Genomic DNA, 25,273 nt, shown 5'->3' on the forward strand with positions numbered 1-25,273 from the left:
TAAGTGTTTTTCAAACACACATTGATTGAGGTTAACCATTATTATTAATAAATCATCAGGTCTAAGTCAGCAATTAAGTGCTCCTGGACAATGGCCACTGCAGAACACCCAAAACCAAGAGGAGGTGCAACATATTCTTAAGATGAAAACGCTTCTGACAGAACACGGTGGAAACACACTTCAGTTATACTTCACAATTTAATCAACAGTAGCATCAGGCTAACACCACTGCATCAAAATCATTATTAAAGTATATTCAACTCCAATTTTTGAAGCAATCAATAAAGAAAAAAACATTCAAGAAATTTTACATATTTTTGTAATCAGAAGTAACTAACTTACAATTGCTTAAAGTATCCTGAGAGGGTGCTGATTATATTTATCTGAAAAACTATGGCCAGGAAAGGATGGTGTGCTACATGAAAACCTTGCGGACAAAGGATTCTGCCCTTTTTCTGGGTTAACAACAGCTCAGGGATAGAAATGATCTTAGCCATGGTTTCACAAAGGATTTTGCACAGCATCATTTTTCTGTCCTTTATTTCTAAAACCCGACCCTAGACTCCACAGAGGAAGCACTAGGCCTGACTGCTTTCTGAAAGGCTGAACACCCAGAGGATCTGAAACCAACAGCAACAGCACAGCAATCTCCATTCAGAGATGCATGGATCAGAGTGTCAACAGGTATTCCACAAAGAAAAAGCATCCTGAGGTCAAGTTTGGTGTCAAAATTCAACAGGTACCTTCAGAACAGAAGCGCTTAGAAAAGCTTCTGATTTAATAATGAATGGGGGACCTGGTATGTCCCTTCCCAAATTCAACTGACCATTCTACTACTGTACTTCCCTCACTCTTATACACATATACACACATACCTGTTACCATCCTGAGAAACCCAGGTTGGGACTGCAACACTGGGGGGACATGTCTAGCACACAGCCTAGCGCTTAGGAGATGAGAATGACAGAAGGTGGCTACTGCAGTCCAATGAGATCAGAGCAGCTGGCTTAGTATCTGATACTTTATGTGCTCAGCAGATGGAAATATGTGAACACAAAGCATCTGGTGGACTGGGGACAAAGGCAGGAGAGTGCAAGAGAACGAAATGCTGCTCTATAAATTCAGATCAGGAGCCCACTTCAGAACTGGGGAACCTGAAGCTCAGCAGCCTGGTGATATTTAAAAAGTGTTGCTGAATAAATGATAAAAGAAGCCTGGATCATCCAGTTTGCAAAACAGAGGCAAGCAAAGGAGGGAACAGCGACTGATATGCATAGCTTTAAGAGGATAACTTGGATAATTAATTAGCAGATTGCTTTTCCTAAGCATTTACGCTACTCTCTCCGTCTGCTGAGAGGGGGGCCTCGAATTCAGGAACTGCTCATTTCTCCTGCCTGTTCCGGTTCCCACTATCCAGAGCTGGGATCCCCAAAGCTAGTGAACTGCACTCCCATCCATCTCTCACCCCCACCACCTCTTGAGGGAGCCTCAGCTGAGCACAGGCACTAAGCTGGACTTAGGAGACAAAGGGACGAAATTTCCTAGATTGAGAACTTGCGTCTATGCCATGTTCATAATAAATGTTAATTCTAAAAATATTTATGGGAAGTGAACTTTTATAAGACTATTAATACCAGTGTGAGATAGTTTATTATGTCAGGAACTGCAAGACCTAGTCATAGACCTGAGCGAAAATTCTAGCTTTGCAAACACAGCAAAATCTCTCCCCATAGAGATTATGAGGACAATTAATATTTCAGTCCCATCTACTCCACTGGGCTGATTAAGTGATGAAATGAGATTTCATGTTAAAGAGCTCTCTAAATATTAAAGAACTATACAGACACTGGTTGTTACTTTACTTTTCACTATTACCAAAGTAGAGGAGCTCTAAAGTCATGGATAAATTTAGGTGATCAGATGTACGGTTCACTCTGTAGGTAAGCATTCTACAAGCACTCCCTGAATGGATAGAAATGTGTGTGTGTGTTGTCAATTACAGTAGCCACTGGCTACATGTTGCTCCTGAGTAAAATGTGAAATGTGGAGACACTGAGTAAGCAATTAAATTTTAATTTTATTTTTTAAAATGATGTTACCATCTTGTTAATTTATTTAACTCTGAGTAGCTTCAGTAGCCACACGTGGTGACAAGCCATCACAATGGGCAGTGCAGCTTGAAGTCGTAGTAAAAGGAGATTTTAAGCTACAGCAAAATCAAGTCACGTTAATTCTTTGTTTTATAAAAATGTAATTCTAACGATTCTTGCTGTGAAAGCCTCTTAATATGAAGGGTCTGTTCTGTGGCTATACCACATGGCCAATACAAGTGGAGGCTGGAGCCCCTAAGCAACATCTATCAGTAACAACATTAACACTGTGGTTGTGTGTCCACATATTTGCAAATTGATATTGTGATCCCACACCTTCACTGGAGATGAGGACACAAGACAGAATGGCTGAGACATCTATGGAAGTTACAGCAACCATGAAACATCATCCTCATCTAGTTTGAACTTCAGAGTTATAAAGCCATAGCAAATGCCAGCACAAGAACACTCATGGAGAGAGAGCGCAGGGCGGGACGGTGCAGCTAAGAGCTGTAATCCCTACAGAGAAGGCGGCTGCTATTAGTAAGCTCATTAACCATGGGGTCACATGTTAGAGACTTATATGTCCCCCATTCAGATTTAAATTCCGCATGAACACTCTGGATGTGGTTCAAAGAGGTGACTATGACAGAAACCTAACTTAGGATGTTCACAGTTCTGGTCCCTTCCAGACTAAGTTTACAAAGACAGCTTAAGTGTAACTAGAAAGCAAATCTTTTAAAACGAGGAACAATGTTGACCCATTCTTAGGATTGCTCTCCTGGGAAAAGAAAACTACTTTAGTAGATGAACATCAGAATTTCAAGGATCTTGTTTTGTTTTTAGTGAGGGAAATGAGACAATACATTTTTACTTGCAAGTAAGGACCGTCTTTCTGAAGATGTCCTAATCTCCCATCTGTGCATTTCAGTTGCAGGCCTAGTCGCTTCATTAAGGTCTGGAACACAAGCTGGGCACTTCTCATTAGGCTACTGTCCCTTCACTGGTATTTGGCTTCTTCTCTGGCCATCATATACACTGAGACTTCAGGCACCATTACAGTTTATGCAGAGTCACATGAAATTCTGTTCAATAATGTGTTTACCTAGTTTCATTTCTTTCAAATCCATAAATTACAGTCATTCATTTTATTCAGATGAAAATACCCAGGTTCTTTCAATTTTGCTGTATGTTTGAAATTTTTTATAATAAAATACTGGAAGGAAAATGCCCCATGGCATCCAAGTTTCTAGATTATTTTCAGGCAGGTCACAGTAGTAATTAATCTCTGGGTTTATTTACAATTCAGAACCCATCATGTTTATGAAAGATGTTCTCTCTCTGTGTTATGCTTCAGTTTATCTGCCATTCACTCATGCAGCATGTCCTGCTTCAAATTCATTTATATCATCTTACTGTCAAATGATCAAGTATATTGCTACTTTGTACAACGATGAGGATCAGAGACGGCTAAAGCATCATGAAGATGGTTCTATTTATGCTGAAGGAGTTCCTGTTACTTTAAAAAGTTGTTTTTGTGTGGGGGCTTTTGTTTATCTTTTATAAAATTAGTCAAATGTATAAAGTTAGAAAGTAGAAAAACCCTTGCCATTAAAACTCTCAGCTTTTATATGATGCCATGAAGATTTGTTTCTCTTTATATATCACTCAGCTTCCTCTCTTGCTTTATACTTTAAGGGTTTCCAGAGTTGAGATCACTGTTAGTGTCTTTTGCAACATTCTGAGTGTCCTGCCAAAATCCTAGGCAAGTTGGGGCCTCTATCTTCCTTTATTGACTTCTTCACTCTTCAACAGAGGCTGTTTCTAGATTAAAAAGACACTATTTCCTTTTTAAGAAGCATCAGTGCAAATTCCTGAATCCAGTCTCTCTCCTTCAAAATTAGGCCTGAGAAAGATACACTGGTATTTTTCCTTTTTAAATTAAGCAACCATTTTCCTCTTCCCCATGTGCGTCTTCCTGGTGGTTCAAAGTTCCTGTGCCCCTGCTCCACATCTTGCAAAGGTGTTCACTATGCTGCTCACCTTCCACTAAAGTCTGAGTCATGAGCAAATCCCTTTTCTTTTGCTACTTTCAGAGTGTGTTTGTTTAAGCAAGTTTGTTTAAGTGGAGGTGTGGGGACTGTTGGGGCGAACATTACCTATCACTTCTTAAACTAGAAATTTTGAAACCACGTTATCTGTCAACAAATGAAGCCAAAGTTAGGTCAGATGCCGTGTAGCTAAGTTTGTAAATATGAAATTCACTGTCAACTGTGTACCCAAAAAAGCCATTTTCCCCCTCATCGTTGCTGGCATGGGCTCCCTCAGGAGGCTAAAAACCAGATCCACCCTTTCCCTGACCCCTTGAAGTATGGCAACGATTGCACCCCTAGACTGGCCAATGGGAACTGAGGGGAAGCATGCTGGGGGCGGGGCCTCTGGAAATAATGTTCCCCTTATCAAGTGGCAGGCTAAGACAGCTATAGCCATCCCTGCGGAGGGTTGGCGCTGTAGCCCAGGAGGAGCTGGTGTGTGGAGCTGAGGTGTGCTCCCATCACTGTAAGGGAAGGCCTAGCATGCCTGAGGGCGGCAGACACCAGCCCTCCATAGCCCTTCAGCTAGAGGTGCCTATGCCTTCGAACTTTGCAGTTTGTGAGAAAAAGAAACCCTTGATGTCTGCACCACTGATCGGCGTTCTGTTCCTCGCTGCCGAAGCCTCCCCACTGGAGTAATAAAGCACTATCAACAAGGGAGAAGAGAAAAGACAGAGCCGGGAGAGGAGGGGAAGAGAAGCTGCCACTTCTTAGTGCTTACTGTGCCGGGTGCTGTGTAGGGCACCTAGCGACACATTTACATAAACTGCCCACTCAAGCAGGTACTTTTATTTCTACTTTACAAATGAGAAAACAAAACAGAGAGGCTAAGTAACTTGCAGCAAGGACTATAAGAGCTGGAATTTAAACTCAGGGCTGAGTGACTTCAGAGCTCACACGCAGAGTTCATAATATGTGCTACACAAGAGTGCTTGGCACACACATGGATATTCATGGAGGAAGAACTATTCTGGTTACCACCTCGTGGGCTCAGGGTTTGAGGCACTGACCTTTTCGGCCTTCTGGTGGAAAATGGACGACATGTCCAGCAAGGTGCTCCGCTCATCCAGGGCTGCCGCAAATGCCTTCCACTCCTGCTCCAGCTGACTCGCGATCTGCCGGATCTGCTGCGAGGCATAGTGGCCAGACTCCACCAGGCGATTGGCCACCGACATGATGCGGTTTATATTTACATACACGTTCTGCAATGTGGGCAGGAAAAGAGGGCTGCTCAGGGGAGAGCAAGGAAGAGGCTCCCTTCTAAGAAGCCCAGGTGCCACCTGCTGAAACACAGGCAGTGTGATCTCCCAGTGACCACACCTTTCACAGGAGCATCACCTCATCTAGATAATGTGATACATATCTGCTCTCTAAATTTCCATAAACTTGAAGTATTGGCTTCCATTTCTATTTTTAACACTATAAAATTACAAATCAACCAGCTGAAAGGCATAATTGTTCAGCACAAAACAATCAAATACACAAGTCGGTGCACACAAATATACTATTACTCACTTCTTGGCTTCAAATACTGAACAGGGTCCAGATGGCAAACCTGCTGCCAGGCAGTCACGCAGAACTGAGGGACCCAGCGCTCTGTTTTTTAACTAGAACCCAGAAACCCAAAAAACACATACCTAGCAACCAAGGGCTATTTGTGTGAAAGCAAGCTCTCCTTTCTACATACACCCAAACCATTTTTTGGTGCCAACAGAAAACATCCTGTAAATAGATCCACCTTCTCCCAGGAATATGAATTGCAGTAAAAACACAACAATGCTATGCTCAGATTTTAAATAAAGCCTTTCTACTCTGTCAAAATTCGTATCTTCAAGTCTATCAGTTTACTGCAAAAATAGGGATTTTTTTTTAAACCCACCCTTTTTGCAAAACAAGCTCTGGCTATGGAGTTTCCCTTCCCACCTCCAAAGTCCTTTAATGCTCAGTATCACACTGTGTGTGTGGTGGATGGTGGGGATTCAGACCTTCAGCAAATCCGAAGTTGCTGTTCTTCATGTATTTATTATTTTTGTGACACTATTAACCATATCACTCCTCCCCAGGGGTCCCCCAAAATCGTAGATACATCTTTGACTCCTCTCAATGTTGCCCTAATGTGATTTCCTGATCTGTCCAAACTCCTCTACGTTTTTCCCCTTCTCTTGCTTTCCATACAACCCCTCTAAGCCAATCTCCCACTGCTTCAAACAGGGACCCCACAGCAGCCTCCTTCCTGCCCCGTGGCTACCTGCAGTCCACCCAAGTAAGCAGCTGAAATAACTCACTTGTTCATTCTTTCTTTGTACCTTCTTTCTTCACCCTTTCCCTCTATTTCTGACCCAAATCAGAACTTGGTGGAGTTGCCTCTGTCTAGGATTAGAGCCACAGGACTCCAGCCTCAGGGTTACTTCTCTGGGCTGCATCTGAAGGCTAGAATCAGCCAGCAGACATTGCATGTCTGAAGTCACAGAAAGAGGCTACAACAGTCAAGCCATGCTCAGTGAGGTGACCTCTCTGGCTAGTGTGGCATTAATGCTCTAACTGCATCCGGTAAATGAAAAGCAACGCCTCCCATTCCCAGGTGCATTCTTTCTCTCTTTGCCTCCCACCTAATAAAGTGACAAGTAACTAGATTTGCTAATTTCACTTCCTCTATATCCTTGAAGAGGAAAAGCCAATCCAACAGGTCTACTAGGAAGAGGACATGAAGATGCCGTCTGTTAGGATCTGGAGAAGAGATGTCCATTCGGATGGCACTACTGTGATAACCACTGACCATATGCACCCATTCTTAGATCGTTACAGCCTCCTGTGTTACTTTCACAAAAACAGACTTTACTAGTCTATGTATAATGCTTTTTCCATCACTCCATCACTTCTAGCACAGTAAAGGAATATGGTGACACACAGCCTAAATCTACAGCCTGGACATAAATATGGCAATGTGCAATCCCCTAAATTATAAGTACCTATACCTACAGGCTTATCATTATAGTTTTTATAAATATCTGTTATAGTAGAATGTGCATAACTGTTGGTATCCCTTCATATGCTTTCTTTCTTTTTTTTTTTTTTTTTTGTATTTTTAGTAGAGAAGGGGTTTCACCACGTTGACCAGGATGGTCTCGATCTCTTGACCTCGTGATCCACCCGCCTCGGCCTCCCGAAGTGCTGGGATTACAGGCGTGAGCCACCACGCCCGGCCCATATGCTTTCTTTAAAAGCTGCTACCTTGGCATATTGGTATTTAGTATCCTTATTTTGTCAGAAATTTCGAGCAGAAGGGGCTGAAGGTGAAATACCCTTGCCCTGCATTATTAAATATCACAGATACTAGGGATTCATGGAGGTATTCAACACAAGGGGCGGGACCGGTCCAGAAAGCTCCCCAGCAGATGTCACCATCATGGCACCGATCTACCACATGCATTGTATTAAAAAGTTTAACTTAGAAAAGTAACAGAAGTATATTGTCGAAAATCAGAAAATATACTCAAATTAAAAAAATAGCTGTAACTTACACTTTCATGTTTCTGACCTGCTTTAACTGCATCTTTAATTAGACTGATAACATCACTGGTAAGAATTACCATTTATCCGCTACTTACTATGTGTCAAGCTATATGCTTTGTGTGTGTTTTCTGTTTTTGTTTTTTTTCTTGAGATGGAGTCCCACTCTGTTGCCCAGGCTGAAGTGCAGTGGTGTGCTCTCGGCTCACTGTAACCTCTGCCTCCCGAGTTCAAGCAGTTCTCCTGCCTCCGCCTCCCAAGTAGCTGGACTATAGGCGCATGCCACCACACTAGGCTAATTTTTTATTTTTAGTAGAGACAGGGTGGTTTCACCATGTTGCCCAGGCTGGTCTCGAACTCCTGACCTCAGGTGATCCACCTGCCTCGGCCTCCCAAAGTACTGGAATTACAGGTGCGAGCCAAGGTGCCCAGCCTGCTTTGTGTTTTACATATACATGTAATATCATGAAAGGCAGGTATTACCCCCACATTACAGATTAGGAAACTAAGGCTCAGAGGAGTTAAACAGCCTACTCAAGGTCACATTGCAAATAAGAAAGTCAGAATTAAAAGCTTCTACATCCGCAATCCACTTTCCTGTCTTCCACACTGTGGTTCCTATTCCCTTGATTCCTAAATCTGCCATTAATAATGCTAAAGAAAGGATGATGAGAGAATGTATTTTTCGGTTCATTTCTAGCACACATTTTAGCATTTCTAGTTTTAAAAGTATGTGGCATAGTGGACTGAATGGTCTCTTGCCAATAGTTGAAGTTTCAGAAAATCCTAAAAAACTGACAGTAATTTTTTACAAAGAAATTTTTATCTATGCCCAGGTTTGATCATTCAAACCAGAAATTCTCTTACATTAAATTCTACAACAGATGTAAAACCTTCTGATGGCATTTATTACCAAAAATTATATTGCAAAATCTTATCTTTGAAACGACCTAAATTGTAAAACCTAGTTGATCGTATTTTAATTAAATGGCATCTTACTGAAATCATTTGAACAAAAACCCTGTCTTCATATTGTTTTATTTGTATTTCTATTTTTGAGACAAAGTCTTGCTCCATTACCCAAGCTGGAGTGCAGTGGCATGATCATAGCTCACTGTTGCCTACAACTCCTGGCTCAAGCAATCCTCTAGCCTCAGCCTCCTGAACAGCTGGGACTACAGGCATGCACCACCACACCTGGCTAATTTTTTATTTTACTGTACTATTTTTATAGAGATGGAGTCTTGCTGTGTTGCCCAGGCTGGTTCATATTGCTTTAATGTTCTAGAACAAATGTTACAAGGTTTAAGAGTGGATAATCCTCACAAGCCTGGCTTAAAATCCAAACCAAAACACACAAGCCAGCAAATATCCTACAGAACATATAGTTTTAGTTACATTAACTGTAAAACCGTAACAAAAGTGCCACTCAAAATTCAATGTTTTGGTTTATTTTTGGTTTCTATGATGTACTCCTACAGTCGCCCCATCTGGGCTTTAAGATCCTAAAGGAGTCACGACAGCCAAGGGTAGCAGACACAACAACCTTAGAGAGGGCCAGGGCATCCAAGACAAGACTGACCCCAGTCCTCCAGCTCAGCTCAGAAGGAAATCTCATGTCTCAGGAAAACTAGCGAGTGCCCTGAGGTCAGCAGCAGGCTGGCTCCTTTCACTGTCAAGCACAGCAGCCAGCAAACTGACAGTGCTTGGCCCAGGGGACTCACAGTGCCTCCCAGCAGCTTTGCTGGGGCCCCTGTGGGCTCCTATGAAGCAGAGCACAGGAGCCAGCATCAGAAGTGTCTGTGGCAAACTAGCCAAGTAATTGATTCAAGTTTCACTGGTTTGTCTGTTTGCTTGTTTTCATTCTTATTTAAAACTTAAAGTGTGGGATACTGAAAGAGTGGAACCCTGGGGAACACCCTCCATGTAAAGGTCAGCTGCTACAATCAACAGCCACTCTGGGGGCCCCCTGAGAGCACCGGCACAGGATCTGCCAAATGCCTCCCATTTGCTAAAACATGGTCGCATGCCAGGATCCAGCTGCTCAGAGTGTCTTACCATACAGTTCATAGCAAAGTGATTGTGCTGCGTCTGAAGCTCCATGGCATGAGGATGGCTGGTCCCAATCTCCGTGTAGCTGTTTAGAAACAGGCCTTTGTTGTGTGTGATCCAGTCAAACATCTACCGGAAGGAAAAAAGACAACCTGGAATCACTCCGGAAAGAAACTGCTGATACAGGACCACAGTTCCTTGGACAACTTCAAATGCTGTCTCTCTGACTCTCTTAGAAATCTTCACTTCCAAGGACAAGTCAGCAGTTCTGAACTTGCAGGACCTACCAGAAAATCTTATCTGATGTGCTCCTCTTACAGAGAAGGAATTAAGAAGCAGATAAGTAAAGAGAGTTATTCTAATCCCCCGGGCTAATTAAAAAGTCTGATCCTCTGACTCTCAGCCCAGTCTCCCTGCCATGCTGAACTACTTAATTTACCACAATGAGCTTCAATTAAAGGCCCATTAGGCTGAAATTAGGAACTTATGGGTCTCTGGATGGGTTCTGTTGTGCCCACAGGTTACTAACAGAAATATCAATGACTAAAAACATTACACTGTTTAAACAAGAAGTACATAGACCCCTGTGCAGATTGAAAGTAAAATAAAATTTAATGTAAAAATAAAAAAGATGGGAAAAACTAACACTGACATCTCCCTTAAGGTTCAATAGAGATGTTACTTGGACAAGAATGTCAATGAAGACATTCACAATGAAAACATTTAAGAAAACAGAGATGACTATCATCAATTAGCATTGCTACCATGACTTGAACCAGAACCCCAGTGACAGTAACCTGTTTTTCTAGTAATTGAAAGGAAGGTGTTCCAGTCTTTTTGACAAGGCACTATTTAAAACAAAAGGACACTGACAGATAGGTTAAACGCTTTGGCAATGAAAACACTGGATTATCATGTTTTGAAAAGTCCTTTTACATTCAAGAATTCTAATGTAGATATTTACTTTACAAAATATTCTCCTGTCCATGTAATATCAAATTCAATGAACTCAAATAAAACTCAATGATTAATTCACCCAATTTCCTGGCTTACAACACATATCTTCCCGGCCAATGCATGCATGACCCTTTTCAGCCAGGCGTGGTGGCTCATGCCTGTAATCCAAGCAGGATTGGCCGCCTTTGGAGGCCAAGGCAGGCGGATCACCTGAGGTCGGGAGTTCAAAACCAGCCTGACCAACATGGTGAAACCCAGTCTTTAAAAAAACCAAAAAAAGCCCACATACCTATGAATAAGTGCCCATTTTTTCACACTGCTAAGATTCAATTAACCAGTAACTGATAAGCATTCACTTTGACCAGGTGATCTGCCTGGTACGTAAGAATAAAACATGAGACTAGAGGTGATTATTGCCTATATTACCCAGACACTAACTTTTAGCATTACTCACTTTCATTTTAAAAACATACTCAACAGATTGGAATGTTGTTCTGTCACTGGTTTTGTATGAGCAGAAGACTAGGTGTTAGCAAAATACATACATAATTATTGCTTTCAGTAACATAACCCTGTGAAATTTTCACTTTTTTTTTTTTTTGAGATTGACTCTTACTCTGTCGCCTAGGCTGGAGTGCAGTGGCACGATCTCAGCTCACTGCAACCTCCACCTCCTGGGTTCAAGTGATTATCCTGCCTCAGCCTCCAGAGTAGCTGAGATTATAGGCGCACAACACCATACCTGGCTAATTTTTGTATTTTTAGTAGAGACGGGGTTTCACCATGTTGGTCAGGCTGGTCTTGAACTCCTGACCTCAGGTGATCTACCCACCTTGGCCCCCCCAAAGTGGTGGGATTATAGGCATGAGCCACCATGCCCGGCTGAAAATGTCACTCTTTTAAGTAAAAATATAATTCTTATCTTACAGGCATCCTAGACCAAACCATAAGTAACATGAACTTAAAATTTCTAAAAGAGCACCATATTGTACAACGAGTAAAACTGGAAAACAGATTTCAGTGCCATTTCTGAAATGACTCTCGCTGGTTTAGCGCACACACAGTGAGTGTAGGCTTACCATTTTCCACCTTTTCTCTTTCCTTCCACCCGACCCTGCCAGTGCTGGCTTCCCCCATGTCCACTGAGGCATTAGTCTCTCCCATCTTTACCTTCTCAGCATCCTGTTCAAACAGCCTCAGCTGGAAGCACTGGTCCAGCTTCAGCTTCCTCACATGCCACATCTGGTGCAGGTGCTGCCGTGTTGAGTGCAGCCGGTCCAGCATGGTGGACACTTTGGGCAAGAGGTTCTGAAGGTCTGCGTTGCCTGAGCCTGAGTTCTTTTTGGGAAAGCTTTCACTGCTCTGTATCCTCTGCAGCAGCTTCTGTCCCTCCAAATCCAGGTCCTCGATGGGGGCCTTAATCACCTTCTTTTTCAGCTGAGAATGTTCCTCAATCATATTCCGAGCCCCCTCTAAATCCTGAGGCAGCTCCTTCTTAGCTAGGATGTCCTGAAGTTCCTCTAGCCGGGACAGCATGTGGGTTGCATTGCTAATGTAGTCTTCAAAAGCAACTCTGATTTCAATCCATTCTTCGTGGTTGTATTCCAGGCAGCCATCAAATTCGGGAGTTAGCTGAGAAGGATCAACTACTTTGGTAAGGCCTTCTAAAGACACCATATTTGTCTTAAGAGAAAAAAAATGAGAAGATGAACCAATTTTATATAGTTTTAATGTAATGCAATTTGCTATGCACAGTCACAGGTTTTCAAAGTTAATCTACTGATGGAAAACATAACATACCTGGTTCTGGCCCCATAAAAATAAATGTAGATGAAAGAAGCATTATCAGTACAATGAAAGACAAATCCATTATGGCAACACATATATGTCAGTTGGAATACCTAAAACTGTAGAATAATGTACTTCATGAGAGATTTCTTTCCAAGAAGGTGGAGATTAATCCATTATAATAGACACATTAAACCAGGAAACAGGTTAAATTGCAAGTTCAGAGCAGACAATTTGGAAATTTCCCTTTGATCAATGCATTCTTCAACCCATTCTTTCTCATCCACACCATTCTAGTATTTCATTTCCAACAGAATCTCCGTGGAGGTTTTCTACTATATGCTATTATGCAAACACCTTGCTCATGGGCATCAAAACCCTTTTAAGCCCAATGTCACTCTAAATTCAATTACATGTGGGCTGCCTATTTAATGATGAATGCTGCTCCAACCAGACCACCCTATCATTCATCTTGCCTAAGCCTAACCCCACTGTCCATCAAGTAACAGATAATAGGATATGAATGACTTCATAAAAATTTAGAAAATATTCAAGAGTTGGCAAGAAAGCTGGCAGAGACTCATCTGACAGAGCTAAGAACAGAGGCAATGTTTTATTCATTGTAATAATCGGCTGTGATTCCGAACAGTCCTAGAGTTGTATATAACCTGTACTACATTGCAATTTAACAGTGACAAAGTTGTAGTCAATTACAGTCTAAGCAAGAAATCATATACGTGTGTGTGTGTGTGTGTGTGTGTGTGTGTGTGTGGGTGTGGGGGTGTGTGTGTGTGTGTGTGTGTTTGGGAGACAAAGAGTCTTGCTCTGTCACCCAGGCTGAAGTGCAGTGGTGTAATCTTGGCTCACTGCAACCCCCACCTCCTGGGTTCAAGGGATTCTCCTGCTTCAGCCTCTCGAGTAGCTGGGACTACAGGCACCTGCCACCATGCCTGGCTAATATTTTTGTATTTTCAGTAGACATGGGGTTTCACCATGTTGGTCAGGCTGATCTCAAACTCCTGACCTCAAATGATCCACCTCAACCTCCCAAAGTGCCGGGATTATAGCATAAGCCACCATGCCTGGCCTTTTTTATTTTTTTTTAAAGACAGTCTTGCTCTGTCTTCCAGACTGGAGTAGAGTGTGGTGATCACTGCACACTATAAGCTTGAGTTCCTGGGTTGAAGCCATCCTCCCATCTTAAGCCTCCCGAGTAGGTGGAATTACATGTGTGCCACCATACCTGGCTAATTTTTAAAACAAAATAAAACTTACTAAGTTTCTGAGGCTGGGCTCAAACTCCCAGCCTCAAGCAGTCCTCCTGCCTGGGCCTCTCAAAGTGCTGGGATTACAGGCATAAGCCACTGTGCCTGGCCTCGGCAAGAAATCTTAACCTCACCTTATCATGATGTGATAAGGTGATTAATATTAATATGCCGCAAGGAAAACATGGGGAGGATGATTGAATGTAAAGGGGAAAACAGAAGGGCTGGATTGGTGTGCTGACTGGCAAAAGAAACAGCAGAAGGCAGCAGAGCTAGAAAGAGCTGGAAAAGAGGGATGACTCCTGATCTAGCACTTCTGCCTACAATGCTACCATAGGCCCATTCCTCTCTGGTTTGCTGGACTTTAAATAATCTCCATAGAGGCAATCTCACTAGCAGAGAGAGCGAGACTGGTAACAATTTAAACAAGTTCCATAGAAACACTGGTACCTTTAAGAGCCCAGAGAAAGAGATCCAACGTAGATTGGCAAAAACGTGTATGAATTGTATTGCCAGACGGATATTTTTACTTAGAACACTTATAATTAAATACAACATCCTTTAAATTCTGCATCAAGAAAGTAACTAAGATCCAATAAACTGTCCTCCAAAGTTACGTCCTATTCTCTATGAAGGTAATGGCTTACTGGGGTTACCTTTCTGATGCAATGTAGTGAACCTCCTGAGCAGTTTCAAATTGAAATTAAAACTAAGTTTAGATTTCTGGACACAGAAATGAGTACTATGGAAAGAAATTTTAAAATCCAAGTAATACACCTATGAAAACACTCTGAGAAGTATAGCATTATAACCTAAAGTATTAACACTATGTGATGTTTAATATTATCATTGCTCTTTACCCTAAAACACATGAATACATCCACTAAACCTAATGTTTGAGCACACTTGCCAGAGGAAGCGATCTAGTCAACCAAAAAATTATCATTTCTCATTAGAAAATATTAAAATCTTATTCCAGAACGGAGCAAGAATGGAATTTCATGCTGGAAGGAAGACTTTCCTCTCATAATCATCTCATTAAATTAACTGCACCAAAGGCCTTGTAAGAACCTTGGTAGCTTAAGAAGAGGAGGTTACAGTGGGAAGGAAAATAATTAGTGGGCTGAGGGTTTTTTTTTAAACCACTGAAAGACCGCAATCTTCCTTGCATAACTGAATTCAGGGTGCTTCACAGTTTTTAACACAGTATCTCCATTTTCGGAAATGAGAATCTTAATACATGCATTCTCTCCATTATTCATGACAAGATGAAACTCAGCGACGCTGAAGTTGGCCATGTCTCCCTAACATTCCCTCATCTCCAGGGCTGAGGCAAGGAGAAGGAATCTGTAACTGTGCAAAGCCACTGTGCTGCCTGGTAAAGCTGTTTATCAAGTGAAATACAAGGCAGCAAGCAGGATTCTCCACCAAGGCCTCACAACTCAACAGCCCATCACCCAACCCCAGGGACCTGAAACCTAAGCCCATGTGGGTAAAACAATCCACTCAGAAAATGAACACATCTCTGTTATTTCATGCAGTAACTAATTTTACGTATCACATGTTCATAAGATATGCAGCTCCTATTTAATACGTGGTTTAAAAAAAAAAAAAAAACCCTCTCATCAGGCTCAACAGATTTTAGTAGACCACACCAAGTGGCTTAGTGTGTCTGGCCACACAGGGGAAGTTACCTCAAATTCAAATTTAGAACTGCCAAAATTAGTCCTCTGTTTCTGCCAGAAGTTGTCTGGCTTGATGATCAGGGCCACGTGGATGCAGCAGGGGAAGGACTCCTGCAGGATCTTCAGCAGGGGCTTGATGGAGTCCCACTTGGACCCACGCATGTCCACGATCACCGTGAAGCCGCGCTTGCAGACCTCCTCACTGAGAAGAAAGAAAACACGGCTGAAGACGTGTTGCACCTCTTGCCACTCTGTCTGCTCAGAGTCCTCCTGGGTGCCACAGACCTGGCTTCCCTCCCCTGCTGGACATGTGTGGAGGCAAAGGAAGGAGCACACTGTGCTCAGCTCCTTCTCACCCTTCCCTTGTACCATCAAGGAAGAGAACCAGGCTACACATGCTTCATGTTCAACCCACACAACCTGTTAAGATTTCAATTTTGTGCTAATGGTTTTGCATCTTGTCTTCTTTTCGGGAAAACAACAGCCACCATGCCCATTTCTCTTGCCTTTGGTGCATTAACTAATTACATGAACTCCTCCAGTCAATTCTATGGGCAAAGGTCTCCAGGGAGCATTGGGCGGGTACAAAACCCTGACAGCCTGCAGAACCCAGACTGAGGACAGTCTGAGACCTGTAGACACCAGTTACCCCAAGACTCCCAGCACCCCAGGTGATGAAAATGACTCCCCACCCACGTGGCTGGCAATGGTGAGAGCTTTCTAATGTTCCATTCTATTCCTTTCACCTTATCCTGGCCCTGAAGCTATCTCAGCGGGTTCTCCATACCATCCACCCATCCCCGAGAGTTCTTGGCACCCTTCTGGCAGGCTCTGCGGGATAAATCTAGTTTCACAACTGCACTAAGCCTTTACCTGGTAGCAATGGAGGCTAACACTCCTGGCCTCTGACATACATCAAGGCAGTGCTAGGAGTCACTATATTCTTCCTCTCCACATTACTGCAGCAAAGAAAAAAAAAGCACCGGCTTCTAATTTGATTAAATGTCAAGCACTGGCTACACGGGAAATACATACAATGCAAATCTGCAATAAAGAATGAGCAAGAAGAGGCAAGGTGTCCTTAAACACAGGTTAAAAAATAGTAGTTTCACTTGGTTACAACTTCAGTGATAGGCACTTCCAAATGGGCCTACAGCTAAGGAACAACAGCAGCCCTCACTGTCACACTGGGGTTTCTGACAGTCTACACCGGCTGCCGATTCCGGCACCAGTGAACAGGTAACGAGTGCCTGCAAGGTGTTTTTTGGAAATATACCAAGGACCTTCCGGTACTCAATAAGCATATGCAGTTTTCCCCAGACATAAATACACAAATGTACCTTAGGGTAGAAAAGACCTTCGACATTTTTCTGTTTTGGATAATCGCCCCCACCACCTCAAAAAAAAACTAGAGTAAATTAAAAACCTGAAAAACTAATTGCTATCATTAATGTAAAATAATTAATTCAAAATTAAAACCAATTTCATGCTCTTGCACAGGCTCACTCCCCTAACCCTGCCCTCCCCCCACCCTCCTGACTAATTCATGCTCACACACTCACACACCCTATTCCCTTCCATATCTTGATTCAGACTATCAGAGTAGCTAGCTTTCCACATTTTACAAATGCAAAGTACATATAACATCTACATCAATATAAGAGGGTGTATCACATAAACACCCCAAAAGATGCCTGTACAGCTAGAACGCAGCAGTAGGACCCAATCAGAGGGCAGCTCACAGTCAGAGGAGCATAGTGTTTAAAACCAGGAAGAGAAAACAGATCCAGCAGCCTACGTAGTTTATCACCCCAATTTTGAAAACTGCTTAGAAATGATGTGATGAACTTCTAAAAATTATCCCATAGGGATGTAAACTGAAACACATTCAAATACCCCTCACGCTATCACTTCTCCTCCACGTCCCAATTAGGTCCTGGGTTACAATCCAGGTAATAGGAAGAAACATTTGTTTTCTGACCTCCTTCATGAAACCCAGAGGCAAATGGGACTCCCAGAAATGTCTCCTAAAGTGTCCCATTATAGAAATTAAGCATTCTCGACTTCCTTGGGCTCTACTGCGGTTTGTGATCCTGCAAGATTCCATTCCACAGAAACTCCAGGGCCGCGAGCGGTGGGGCGAGGGCAGCCTAAGCAGGGAGAGGCAGGTCCCTGGAGGCCAAGAGCTCTGCAAAGGAAGCCCGCAGCCCTGCTAAGGCATTCTACTCTAGATTCACATATTCTGTTACCATACACCAAAGACAGGAGATTGTAAAAGGACGGCAATATGTTTTATTTGTTTTACTAGTTGCTGTTTGGTAGTCTACACCGTAACCATCAGTCTTCACCATATCAAGATAAAATTCCCTTGCAGCCTGTCTTTCTCCTAACATGGCCTTACACAGTATGCACATAAACTACAAAGCCCCTCTACTTGAAAGAAGCTTAAAAGGAATCCTGAATGACTCCAGGCTTAACAACAGGAACAAGGGAGAACAACAAAACCAAAAGCTATGCTCAGCTTGCACAGTTTACAGAAGGATTAACTATTCACCTTCCTCCGTGATCAGACTGTTCCCACCCAGCAGCTTCCTAAGTAAGGAAAATGGCATATGAACTGGACTGGGAGTGCACAGCATTTCAATCCATCTGTTTTTATCAAGTTAAAAGCCAGTCATCATCAAGAGAGCAGTGACTTGTAAACATCCCCAGACCCAGGTCCTATTTACCAGCACCTAATAAACAGCTGCCTACAGAAGGGCCCTAAGCCCTTCCACCACCTAAGACACTGTTCTTTGGGAAATGTGACTTATTAACCAGTTATTTTAGCAGTTTTACCAAAGAGCCTCATGTTTATCTGTGAGATAAAGAAAATTTACATAAAATTAAGGGCACCTCTCAACACAGGTCCCTAAAAAAGAGAAACTCTACTTGTTTAGTTTCTAGGTGAAGAAAGTTATCTTTTTATAGAAGTATTCATGAATGAATCAATTAAAAATCTTTGTATCATTTCATTCGTGGACAACAAGGAGTAAGAGTGGTTTATGTATTAATATTTAGCAACTATAAATCAGCAGAATGTTCTAGAACATAATTAGTATTAAATACAATTCAAACAATAAGCGAAACAACCACCTTGAGACATTCCAAGATTAATGTCACTGTGCAGGACTTGCAGTGACGTCAGCGAGAACGGCTGCTGCTTCTTATTTCTTCTACGCACAGTTAGTGGAAAGTTTCATTGCAAATTAATCTTATGAACTCACCTTAATACTACAGTTTTTTTTAAAGGGCAGGGAGGGGCGACCCCAGCAATAATAAACTACTCACAGCTGCTGAGATTAGTTTCTGTTGAACTGTGAGGGACATAGACAATCTAGAAGGCATGGAGAAGAAAAACAGTGTGACCTCCCTTAAGAAATTATGTCAAAAGGAAAAAAGAAGGGTGAATATGAAATCAGAAAATTATTGCACTATTTCTGAATGAGCTACTGCATGTCAAGCACTATGCAGGATTATAGGAATAATTTTAACTCAATACTCACAATGATCCCAAGATGTACATGTCATTATCATATTTTCAGATCAGGAAACCAATGAACGTGAAGTCATGTGTCCCTGGGCACAGTCAGTCTGATTCTGAGGCCCACGCTCTCCCTTCACATATGACAGCAGCCCCGGGACTGTCTAGCTGAGGAATGGTCGGAGGGCTGCCTTCAAGTCTGGGAAGCATGTGGGAGCAATAGACAGGTCTCATAGGTCCCAAGACACACACACAAATGTACGGCTGGGTGGAAATGCCTTGTGTTCATATCACTCTACCATCAGACTTGCAAACTACACACAGTCAAGTCCAAAGAAATTCACACACCTGTAATCTGCTGATGTTTTTTACAATTTTTACAAGTCTGGCAAAATCTGTATCACATACTTTGTTTGGTGAAAACCAAAAACCACTCCTGCTGCTCTGCACTCACTGGAGGCAGCGCCTGCAGGACTCGGAGGGAGGGAGGACCCAGAGAGGACTCCCTGTGTGGCCACTTCTTTCTATTTTGCCTACTCTGAAATCCTTCTCCATTACCACTTGGCAAATGCATCATTTACATGTTAATTCTACCTCTCTTATTTGCTCATTAATCAAGGACAAGCAAAATGGCACTTCTTGTCACTTGGGACTGCAGTAAATGCAAACACAAACCTAGACACCGACATGAAGTGACTATTCAGTGGCCAGAGGGTCATCCTACAAACCGAAGTGTTTCTGAGTGGCATGATGTGATATTTGGGATTTGTTATAAAATACTCCAGGGGAAAAATTAGAGAAAAACAAGATTGGCAAAAACTGTAGCTGGGTGATGGCTATATGTGTGTTCATGATATTATTCTCTCTACTTTTGTGTATTCTCACAATTTCCCACAAGAAAAGTGGTTCCCAGATTACCAAAAATGTGCTTGAACCAATTTTTTTTTTGAGACAGCATTTCAAAATTGCATGAACCTGGGAGACAGAGGTTTTGGTGAGCTGAGATCAAGAGCTCTTGTTGCCCCTTGGAGTGCAATGGCATGATCTCAGTTCACCAAAATCTCTGCCTCCCAGGTTCATGCTATTCTCCTGCCTCAGCCTCCCAACTAGCTGAGATTATAGGCATGGGCCACCATGCTCGGCTAATTTTCTATTTTTAGTAGAGACAGGGTTTCTCCGTGTTGGTCAGTCTGGTCTTGAACTCCTGACCTCAGGTGATCGCCCGCCTCAGCCTCCCAAAATGCTGAGATTACAGGCATGAGCCACCACACCCAGCCCCTAAACCAATATTTTACATCGATAAGATGAATAATTTTTAATATTTACTACTAAGTTTCAAGACCAAAAATCAAGTTGTCAAAGTTACCACTATATAGTATCCAAATCAGGTAAATTTTTAAAATCACATGAATATCAAATTCAACTTTAGCTTTTTATTAAACTATATGACAAGTATCATTTTGATTGGCAGTGACTTTTTGTTTAATGCTGTCGTTTGTATTTCTTTTTCCATCAAAACTATCAAGACCAAAAGCTGATTGCTATCAGCCACAGGCAGCCCTGTTAGGAAGAGGCGTGGCTGCCTTTCCCACTGGTGTCAACCTACATAGGTTAAGGGTGGCATGAACCACGTGCTGTGTTAAATCTATTCCATTTACCTTGACCCTTGAAATCTATTACACTATTACTGACCATCTTACATCACTCTGTTGTAACATGACCATTAAGGCTACTATCTAGCCTAGCCCATATTATGGCCGAGTTTTCTCTCACACATCCTCATCTAATCTCTTAAGAAACATCTCCTTTCATTCCACCATGGTCACCACTGAGCCCCTTCAGACACGTGAGGACTTACCCTTTCCTCATAGAGAGATGCCCCTCCAACCTACAACACACACCAAATCTCCTATTCCAGGCATGACTGCATCCTTAGATTACATCAGAGCAGTATTATATTTTCCAGAATATAACTGGAACAATTAAATAGAGATATTAATCGGTGTGATCTGGCTCTGTGTCCCCATCCAAATCTCATGTTGAACTGTAATCCCCAATGCTGAAGGAGGGCCTGGTGGGAGGTAACTGGATCATGGGGGCAGTTTCTAATGGTTTAGCACCCTCCCCCTCCTGCTGTCCCATGATGGAGTTCTCATGAGATCTGGCTGTTTAAAAGTGTGTGGCACCTGCTCCCCTACCCCCACCCTCTTCCTCCTGCTCCAACCAAGTGAAGATGTGCCTGCTTCCCCTTTGCCATGATCATAAGTTTCCTGAGGCTTCCCCAGCCATTTAAACCACTTTTCTTTATAAATTACCCAATCTCAAGTATTTTTTTTTTTTTTTTGAGATGGAGTCTCACTCTGTTGCCCAGGCTGGAGTGCAGTGGTGCAATCTTGGCTCACTGCAACATCTGCCTCCTGGGTTCAAGCAATTCTCCTGCCTCAGCCTCCTGGGTAGCTGAATTACAGGCGCACGCTATCACACCGGCTAATTTCTGTATTTTTAGTAGAGATGGAGTTTCACCATGTTGGTCAGACTGGTCTTGAACTCCTGACCTCGTGATCTGTCCACCTCAGCCTCCCAAAGTGCTGGAATCACAGGCATGAGCCCCCTTGCCCAGCCAAGCATTTCTTTATAGCAGTGTGAGAAAGAACTAATACATTAATACAGGGAGGAAATTTCCTCTACCAGTTGTCAGCTAGATCTACAAATAAAACTTGAGTAATAAATTCCCAGAGCAGAAACAGATTCTAAATTCCTCAAGAATGCACATAGGCCAACTCCTAGTAACTCAGCTCCCCACTTGAGGACTCTCCAGAAAATACAACATTGCTTGTTCTTGGATGTTCTTTGGCATCTATGCTAAAAATCCAGATTACTATACGGAGTCTTAATTTTGATAGAGATTCCCAAATCTATGCCCAATATATTAGCTAACAAGGATTTTTAATGCCCCACAAACTTCATGCTACATATCAACAGATTATTTTTAAAGAACTCATGTTCACCAAGAAGGCAGAAATGCATTATCAAAAGCAGCATCCAATTCTGATCACCCAGCCCTTGGGTGTCATGGTATTATAATCATCACTGACGGCTTTCTTTCTAACTCAGGCACCAAATCCTAAAATCCCAGCATAGTATCCCAGATCCACTGTCAATACACAAAGCTCTTCACAAAAAAAATAACTACCTTCATGTCCCTGCTCCCCAAAATGTTTTACATGAGACAATAATAGTCACAAAATGGTAATAAGGAGAAAGAAAATGATTTTCGTTTTATACTACTTTGCCTGGAATTCAGGCTACCATTTAGCTGTTTTCTAATGGATACAGCATCACATCTGTTGTAACTGTGACTTCAGTGACAAGCAGAGGCAACACAGAACTTACCTGGGAATACAGGCTAGATAGGAAATGAGTCTCCTGAGATCTTCCTGTCGTATTCTGTCATGATTGCTGCGGGCTGGAAATGTTAAAATGGGACCTCCACGTTTATCTCTACCACCTAAAAAACAAACACCAGGAACACACTTAGAAGCAAGATAAGACGAAAGACCGATCATCATCCATTCACTCTGCCAAAATTACTCCTAAAGCAACTGCACAAATGTGCAAAAGGCAGGAGTCCTTGTTTCATCTGAGGCACAGTGAGGACATTTAATCCCTTCAGAGGATTTGGGAAAAAAAGTCTGTGTTTTACAGGCCACATGAAAGCTTCTATATATGGCCTTGTCTTTTTCTTCCCATGTTTTGAAAAAAAAAAACTCCTTTCTGCAGTTTTTATGTTTTAGACAGAAAAAAAAAAAGTTGTCAGGTCCATGTGTTTCATTCACTCTCCTGAGTAACCACCTCCCTCACTCCTGCCCTCTGTCACTCTCCCCACATTCTTCCCCATTGCCCTGCTTTCCAAGCTCTTTCTTTCCTACCAACCCAATGTATCGAAGTCTTGAAAGGAAAGCAAAAGAACATTCTCCAAACTATGCTAATGATGACTTTATAAGCTGGCATGGATGGCATCTGACTCTCACTGGTCAGGTTTTGCCAGTCTCTCACACAGAACCACACACATGCACATGGGAGATGGCCACATGATAATTTTAAAGCTAACTTAGTTAATCAGCTTAAGGATTTTAGAAAAATTCTATCACACACTAAGAGTAAAAATCTTAAGAGTACATGACTTTGACAGCCAGGCAGTCAGAAGGATTTCTTGTTAACATATATAATCCTAATCAAGTCAGCTTGTTATTACTAAATGCTCGTGGTAAAATTGCCACATTTATTTTATTACTTCCATCAAGGTTGTTAGGAAAACAGAGAAAGAAAATGTAGCCTTCTCAAGTGGAGCCTTCATTTAGGTTTAGAACTCTGATGATCTTCTTCAGGAGACCTCAAAATTCAAGTCTCAATGCAAAACTCTTCATTATTTTCTGTGCACCAAAAATCATCAGCAGAGGTAAAATTAGAAAGTAAGCAAGCAAATAAAATAAGATTCTTTCCTTTTAGAAAAGCCAAAAAACATACAGCAGAAGATAATTTAAAAATATATTTCACCAATATGATTTTCATAATTTCCTAGGACTTACATACTCATTCTAAATAATGATGAAACTTCATTTTGATCTGGAATACTTAAAGCAATCCACATGTACTGTTCAGTCATATAATCTAGAAAAGTCTTAAATTGTTTGCAAATCCAATAATTTATGTATTATATGGTAACAACAATCATAGTTACCAATAGATCCGGATAGGGTGCCATGTGCTCTACATACACGTTCTGATGGGATTTTACAATGACCCTGCTGAAGTTTCATCATTCCAGTCTTATAAAGATACTGAGGCTCCAAAAGCTTAAATAAAGATAAAGGAACTATTCAACACTGTTTGTCATTGTTAGGTCTTCGCCCAGACAAAAAGTGTGTATGATCTTAGTTCTTTTTTAAAGTGTAAAAATGTCATAAGGATAACTAAATCTGGGTTCCTGGGCCTTTGAGAGGGCTAACATTTATGAATGAAAAGTACGATTGAAAGTGAGAAGCAGTACTGTTCACTATCAAGTGTTCTTCTAAAACAGCTGATATGATTTTTAGGGTAATATCAATAGCTCTAATTTTTTGGAATTCCTCTTATCCCCAAGATAAGACAGATAACAATTTCAATATTTTTTATTTCCCACTATCTTTCATTCTTTTCAAAAGAGTCTAACTCTTATCCCCAAGATAAGACAGATAACAATTTCAATATTTTTTATTTCCCACTATCTTTCATTCTTTTCAATAGTCTATCTCCTTGATCGAAATTATCATAGATCAACACATATTATAGAAACTTGAATTACTTAAAATACAGTACATGTTATTTGAATTAAAACATTTCCCTCACTTTTGGTAAAAAGAAAGCTAGCATCTAACATTTTTTCTAGACCACAACTCTGAATTGTTAATATGTGTTTGAAATACAGCATAATGTTTGATTCCATAGGGACCCACGTTACACTCTCCTCCCGCCTGGGTCACCGTAGCTCACAAGTCAAGCAAGGCATGCTCCACCACAGGTGTGGGAAGCAGAATCCAAAATCTGCCAATCTAGGAAAGTTGCATGGGAAGTCAGCCAGGTGTGCACAATGCGCGCAGGGTCATTCTCATCACCCCAGAACTGAGAACTATAGGCAACGATGTGCAGAAGTTTTGACGGTCTCTACTGTACTTTTCCAACTTTCAACTACAAAGATTTCCCCCATGCTGGTAGCACTGGCAAGCAGTATCCTACGACTTGCATGCAAATTCATCCACTTAGGCTCTCATTCATGTCCTAAGAAAAGCTTATATACACCTGAATCTGAATTTTAAGATAGAGGAAAAAATTTTTCCCTTTCCTTTTCTTAAGAACTTCAGAAAATTCACTGGGATATTTTTACAGCTTTATCAAAAATCATTCATGAAGTAAGAATCTTTTCACATGCTCATCTGTCTGCTAAGGGTGTACCTTCCAACAGATGGTGTCACACAGTTAACAATCGCTTTCTGCTGACCCCTCCCCAGGGAGGTATGAAGAAAAAAATCTTAGAAAGGATGAAGTATAGTTCAGAAGAACGTGGTTGCTGAACCTCGAGGAGTTTAAAATCAACTACACAGGTGTCTGTTTAATTTATATTCCCCAAGATTTAGGTTAGTTTCCAACATCACAGGAAGTACCCAAATGAAAATAGCATCTGGATATAAAGCAGAAAAGTCACAAGTGCCAGGTTCTGTTCCTGTTCCCAAACTAACAAAAATAACAGCACTGCAGCTCATAAAAACTTCAC

General features: G+C 41.8%; 1 protein-coding gene across 7 annotated transcripts in view; it reads right to left on the bottom strand.

Moving 5' to 3' along the window:
* TRIO (trio Rho guanine nucleotide exchange factor) overlaps window positions 1-25,273 on the bottom strand; it is a 376,037-nt gene that overhangs the window by 212,760 nt on the left and 138,004 nt on the right. For all 7 annotated transcript variants that reach the window (XR_013532357.1, XR_013532356.1, XM_035291759.3 and 4 more), the window contains 5 exons: window positions 22,357-22,471; window positions 15,450-15,642; window positions 11,873-12,385; window positions 9,752-9,874; window positions 5,194-5,385 (listed from right to left, as the gene is read on the bottom strand). Coding sequence is in view for 5 of the 7 variants with exons in the window: in XM_035291759.3 (XP_035147650.2) it covers window positions 5,194-5,385; window positions 9,752-9,874; window positions 11,873-12,385; window positions 15,450-15,642; window positions 22,357-22,471 (1,136 nt within the window). In the remaining 2 variants the exon portion in view is untranslated. The remainder of the gene's footprint in view (window positions 1-5,193; window positions 5,386-9,751; window positions 9,875-11,872; window positions 12,386-15,449; window positions 15,643-22,356; window positions 22,472-25,273) is intronic.

This window comes from Callithrix jacchus, chromosome 2 (genome assembly GCF_049354715.1).
Source record: "Callithrix jacchus isolate 240 chromosome 2, calJac240_pri, whole genome shotgun sequence".
NCBI classification, from domain to species: domain Eukaryota; kingdom Metazoa; phylum Chordata; class Mammalia; order Primates; family Cebidae; genus Callithrix; species Callithrix jacchus.